Source organism: Physcomitrium patens, chromosome 6 (genome assembly GCF_059467195.1).
Source record: "Physcomitrium patens ecotype Gransden chromosome 6, ASM5946719v1, whole genome shotgun sequence".
In the NCBI taxonomy this organism is placed as follows: domain Eukaryota; kingdom Viridiplantae; phylum Streptophyta; class Bryopsida; order Funariales; family Funariaceae; genus Physcomitrium; species Physcomitrium patens.
Window position 1 is genome coordinate 1,819,354 of NC_143415.1, and position 6,672 is coordinate 1,826,025.

Below are 6,672 nucleotides of genomic sequence, written 5' to 3' on the forward strand. Positions count from 1 at the left end.
AGCTTATTGAGAGATTGGATAATCCACATCACTTGGAGGCTCATTCAAAATTTGTGGATAGCATGGAACTGTAGCTGCAATGTGGGTGGACCAAAAGGATCTCTCACCACACTTGTTGTTGTGATTTCATATTCAACCAGCTGAGTACATATTTCTTACTGTGATGAGATGCTTCAAACATGGGCAGCTTGCAGAGATGGTGGGGCAGTAGGAGAGATGGAGATACACAGGAGTTGCAAAGGTAATGGCATTGGAGTCATGGAGAGAGGGATATAATAGGATGAGGAGGAAATTATGGCTTAGGACAGGGGCTTCATGTTGGGTTATCAGCAGCACTCAAGGCCCCACCATCTGAGTGAGGGCTGTGCAAAGGCCAAGTGCCAACCCAATTTGGCAGAGGTGCTGAGATCCACAGACAAAGCATTGACCTCATCTGGCTTTCAGGGCCAACCTCTTCATCATCCAGCTTAAACCCCCATTCTCTTCCTTCTCATGCTTTGAATTTTGTAGTGGGTTTTTAACTGGTATATTCATGTGATGGTTTTTAGTCCATGATTATCACGGATGCTATACTCTGAAATGTTGAAACGACAACTCTAAATATAGACTAACATTTTATTGAAATTAACCATTGAGGATTGATTTAGCCAGTACACACAAAAAAAAAAAAAAAAAAAAAAAAAAAACTGAATTGTTAGTGTTGGAGAAAAGAGTCCAGTTTAGATACATTACCAAGAATTATGATTCATTCAAGAGCCACATGTAGACTTGTTTGGTAGTGTGCATGATGGAGGTTATGATGATCCATAAAATAAGTTATTATACAGAAAAAGAGTGTATTTATGGAAGAGGTCCTTGTTGGTTTATAGATAAATGGTTTTAAAATGGATGTTCCAACCAATGCAAGGTTTCAACATGAAAAGCTTCTAGTTGATGGAAATCTGTTGCATATGTGCAAGCAGTGTTATGCTCTCAGATTTATTGTTGGCATACATACATATATTTTTATACGCACACACACACATGCTTTCTTGTTTTCTTGCATTCAAGGATGAATAATAATAACAATCATTCATTAATTGAAGTTGGCATCAGAAGGTGAGCAAGTAGATTCATCAACCTATGGCATGTGCAAAAGTATCCAGGTTGTGAATCTCACATGCCACAAATTGGGATTTAAAATTTACAAACCAAGACCACCTCATTAACTCCCAGTTGATGCTTATTCCACCTTGAACACTACCCTAGGGCAAGTCAACCTATATTTGAACAGAGGGAGGCTCGATGTGCTCGCACGGTGGTAGGCTCCCCACGCGGCTTCTCATACAGACCATATATTGTGCACAGTGTCCGCACTGCGACGAAGGAAATTCTTCAGCGCACCTTCTGCCTGGTACTGCCCAGCTGCCCTTCTTGATGCTTCTCACCTTTCAAGATCAGCTATTGCCTCCGCGCATCTGCTCTTCGGGACTCCTTTACCAAGTGTAGTATGCGAAAACACTAATAGGTTTGTTTTGTTCGTTCTGTGTACCAGTGCGAATCTGCTCATGGAGACTTTCCCATGGGAGGATGGGGATCCACCGGATCGTCACCTTCAGCGCAAGTCTGGTGACGACGCAGATGAAGAGCAAGTGCAAGTGCAAGTTCAGGCTTTCTCAAAAGTTGTGTCGACGTGGATGTTTGTCGCTGCAACTACTGGTGTGGTCGCGGGTAGATCAGTGCAAATGGGTTTGAGTAGGTGGGATGGTGGAGATGCATTTCTGGTGTCGTCGAGCTCGATTCAATGCTGCGGTTCTCCTTGCTTAAGGGTGAGGTGACTTGTGAGTCGTTGAATCGCTTTGTCAGGTCTAAGTGATCACTAGGCGGTCGCTCCTTGGATCGATGGGCTTTGCTATGCTCCCAAGAGAAGTAAGAATCTGGTTTAAGTGGAGAGATTCCTGATTCCACTGGTGAAGTGGTTACTGCAAGGTCTCAGACTTATTAACTTAGCGTAGCGCAGAGTCACCAAGACTGACCGAGATTTTCTCATAGAAGAATCGTGGTGTGATCATCAAGATCGGTAGTAAGCCTTGAGTAGTTTTGAGGGATCCTCGTGGAGTTTTGAAGACATAGGAAGGAATTCGCGTGTTCAGGTTGTGTATAGAGCACTTATACTTCTGACGGTTTATTTATTTATTTGTTTGTTGTGCTTTCTTTTTGGGCAGTTCGATGGTCTTGGTTTGGAGACAGCAGGCAGGGAGGGGGATGCTCACGGTGTGACTCCACCTGGGTTCGGTGTCGCGGAAGTGGGTTCCTACGAGCAACTGCAACTGGACCTGGGATTGACGGACATCACCAAATACTTTTCTTATTCTAAGCTTTGGCGTTTGTTGTAAGTGGAAACTTAGTGGTTTCATTGTGGATTTTCTCTCGACAATCGTCCCTACAATGCGTATCTATGAGAATATAAGAAATCGGGTTTTTCTTTTTCCATCTGAAGGTGCTAACTTCTCTCGCTAGGACCCTGATTCTCCTCCATAATATTCTTTCAACCGGTGGACCTCGTCTATGGGTCCATGCAGTGTGTGGCGTTAGGGCTATACCTCAAGAAGTCGCCAGGTCATGTGTCTCTCTGAAACTGCCATTCTGAAAAGTTGCTCCTGGAACGTCTACCGGCTTCATTTTGAGATACCGCACTCATGGAACCGTGGGTTGTACATGTATCAGATATTTTATAAATGACGCGCCATTTCGTATACACAAGTACGCGAAAACCGCCGGAGGACAATGTCGACCCTCGCCGGCTGGCCTCCTCGGGATCACTTAACGCTGATTGATTCCTCCAGGGAGGTGAAGATTCGAGATGGATCCCCTAAAACCCACTGACGTAGTTATATCTGCTCCATACATATATATACATATATATATATATATATATATATATATATAGATTCATATTCATTAACAGGTCTATACCATACCATTTGTAACAAAACCAGGTTTTTCGGTGGCGATTACGATGGCCATCTAGATGAAACTTGTTGCTGAGAATGGCGATCAAGGTTCTCCCAGGTGCTATCTACGATTACCCTGTACGGAACCTCAACTAACGTCGACTACATCTATGGCGAGGATCGCGATGTAAAGCGCTTCCCTCCGCCCATACGCAATGCAGTACAGATCCCAAGATAGAGTCCCACAAACCTTCAAGCACCTCACACCTCAAGCTCGGCACTAGGTCTGTAATCAGTTGCAGCCGCTGCATCGAAGTCCCTCCCCTTTCCTCCATTCTGTAGTAGTCCTTCGTCCCGCCAGGGTTTGGAGCAATACAATGCAATGGAGTTTAGACAAGGTGACGGTGGCCGATAGCTCGAACTCTACTCACAAGCAGCGTGAGGCTGATTACCGATCTAGTGTTCTTCTTAACAGTGTAAATGGCACTCGCCGCCATGTACTTGTAGAGTGCAGTACAAATCCCAAGATTTCTCACATGCGGAGGTTCTTTACAATGATTCTCCGAACCCCAGCAATATTACTGGGCTAGCTCAATATTTTACCCACATTTGTTTTCAGAGTGAAGTTAGGTTTTTTCTTCTTCGTCTTCTGTCCCTTTTCTTTTTAATAAACGATTCATTCTCAAAGCTCTCTACTTAACTCTTGTTTGCCATCTTTCAGGTTGAAGAGAATGCTTTGCAAAATTCTCCCGTCATAGTCGAGTGTTTGTTTCATTTGAGTTTTGTGCACGCGTGGCTGGATGAGATAACTTTGTCACGCAGCCGCGCCGATTGAACGAGCCACCTTCGTCAGTCCCCGTCGCATTCAGGCCTGAATGCTTGGGTCCTGGATGTGATACAGTTCACTACACGAAATTCTACAGGTAGCACTGTTGTTTTGGAAATGCTCGACAAAACCATTCTGTTTTTATCAGTCCGCTGCAGAGCAGTCGCTTGCAACTTGCACATATTCTGAGCACAACAGCTCTTTTTGCTGCCCAACGCTCACCTTAACACGAGTCACGTCTCTAATTATGGAAAAGAGGAGAAGCGGCATTTTCCATCTTGACTGGGCAAGTGGGTTGAATGAGGTCAAACAAACATGCTTAAATACTTAAACATAAAGATTATGCTTCCAAGATCTTTTGAACTGCTTCAAAGCGAAATGGCTCATCGAGATTTGTAGCTTGACGTACCTATATTTGATGGTTATCTCGATATGTAAACAGGCTTATTTGTCCTGATTTAAACAATCTGAAACCTTTGATTTGACTACCATCAGCTTAACAATTTGGCTATAATCAGATCATCAGTGCTGAACTTTGTCCGAGAGAGAGAGAAAGAGAGAAGACGATATTGTGTTATTCAAGATCTTGTGGTTGGATGGTCAAATTTCCTAACTTATTTAAAATTGGAAGCCCATGTCTTTTTGTACACAGAAAGCCTCCTGCATGCATTAAACTGAAGCTTTTTGCACATCAAGCCCAAAAGAAAAGAAAAAGAAAAAGAAAAAGAAGAAGACTGAAACCCATTGTATGGAAACCCACACAAGATCATGACTTAACAAAGTTGTGTGACAAACCCCAAGGCTCTACCTTATACATAAAATACTAAAACTGAAAAATGAGAAGGACAGTGAAAGACTAGGTTTATGGTTCATGGAGACCATGACTATAATAGTTCAACTTTTTGTTCAATTTTAGGGTTAAAAAATGTTTATTCACAACTCCAGATGGTGGGTGGAGTGGAAGAGAGCCAACATGCTCCTCAACATCCATGGCTGAAAAACAGAAGCAACAAAGTAGATGCCAAGTATCTCTGATCACTAGTCAGGGTGTGGATGTGTGTGTGTATGGAACCTCTTCTTCACCTGAAAGCTTCCTTTTCCATGATTGTGCAGCAGCTGCTGTACCCACTGATTTGCTACAACTCTGGCCCACAATACACCACATTTCTGAGCTACATTCAAACCTTGGTAGTATTATCGGCAGCCTTGGGACTGCCAAAAGACCTGCTTCACCTGCTCATGTAATGTTATACGGGGAGGGGATGGGGTCTTTGAACTGCACTCTAATAATCTCACAATTCTTGGAATACTTCAAATCTGTTTTGTGTGCTTAGTTTGGTATGTATCTTTTTAGGCATGAGGTCTGCATGGACCTTAATTGAATGTATTGAATGGGTTACTTCTGTTTAGCAATTTTCCTTGTTTGTTTGTTTATCCATGCCAACACACACCCACTACTGATGTGTCACTCATGTACTGACATTATGGCTGAGATTATTCAATTATATTGTTTCTACTCCAGTGTGTGCCAGTGTTCTAATATGGGCCAAAGAGGAAAATGGATTAACATTGGATTCAAAAAAGTAAGATTTATGATGACAAATCAACCCTTCAAAGAATTGTTTTTCAATGTTTATTGAAGGAAACAAACAAGCAACATTTTTGGCAAAGTTTGTAACCCTTGAGTGTGCTCAAGTTCATCCAAATATGGATCAGTTCCTTCCATTTTAAAGGCACCTTTTATCAGGCAATAAGTGGACAAGTTATTTTTATTATTTTTGGAGAAAAAGAATGTTCTTCATGCAGAAATATCATATTATGTACATGAGTGAAATAAAGACTTGTACTCCAGAATTATTTAAGTGCCATGGAATCAAAATATAATTACAAGAATGTCCTGTTTGGGTCTCAGTTTGATTTTTTGTATCAGTGGCAAGGTAAAAATCTGGACTCCTGCTAATGTTCTTCTCCAGGAGACAAGCCTAGTGTTCCCTCCAAAGAAAGGCAGCTAGAGTCAAGAAGAACATGACAAGCACAACCAGTCACAGAGCCTGATTATACAGAGCACTTACTTTGTACTGCTGTGGCCATAAATTCAATGCCCTTGGTCACCCCAGTACACTCCAATATAGATAGAAATGAGAGTTAGGCGTCCTTTGTCACTTTTTGTTTTTTGAAAGCAAAATAAAATAATGTGAGGTTGGTTTGTTTGTTTTGGGTCCCAAAACTTATTGTTGTGTTGTGCACACAGAAAAGGAGGAGTCTAACTGCACTCACAAGCTAGAGTCTCCCTCCAGCATCAATAACTGTAAAATGTGGCCTACCCAGCCTCTGGAAATGTCTTCCTTTCTTTTCAGTGGAGTGTTTGTTGTGCCTAATTGCTCTACCATGCAGGAGGTCGCAATTTGGATCATCACTTATGCTGCTGCTTGCACCAGGGTTTTTCAATTTCTCCATATAGAATCTTCCAATTTTATCACTTATGTGACCTATTTTTCCTCTTCAAATCAGAAGCCAGTTAACTTGGGGGGGGGGTAAAAAAAAAAGTAAAACTACAATATATACACAAGTTATTCCCCCCTCAGTTTCAAATTTCACATCCATTTTGTTGAGCTATTAAAATATAGGCAATGTGTGCTGCGGCAAAAAGAAGTTGATGCCTGTGTCTTGTTGCATTAGCTTCAATAACTGAGAACCTTGTCCCTCATTCATTCTCTCCTTCAAGAAAGGAAACTATGAGAAAGGGGCTTACAAGTCACTGACCTTTTTGAATATAATGTTCAGTTTACTATAAATGAGGTAAGGTGCCTGTGGATTGTGGTTTTTTTTAATTGAATCAAAGTAGCATGCTGTGGGTGACTGGTATTTAGCCTTCAAAAGACAATGTATTGCTGTGCTAAAGGTTCCTTCATA

General features: G+C 41.8%; 1 protein-coding gene across 1 annotated transcript; it reads left to right on the plus strand.

Moving 5' to 3' along the window:
* The first annotated feature begins 315 nt into the window (after positions 1-315).
* On the plus strand, positions 316-3,620 carry LOC112283415 (uncharacterized). The gene is made up of 4 exons (XM_024522045.3): positions 316-399; positions 1,305-1,808; positions 2,205-2,371; positions 2,707-3,620. Exons 1-4 carry the CDS (start codon positions 316-318, stop codon positions 2,804-2,806), a joined length of 855 nt encoding a protein of 284 aa, XP_024377813.1. The 3' UTR covers positions 2,807-3,620.
* Positions 3,621-6,672: the final 3,052 nt, after the last annotated feature.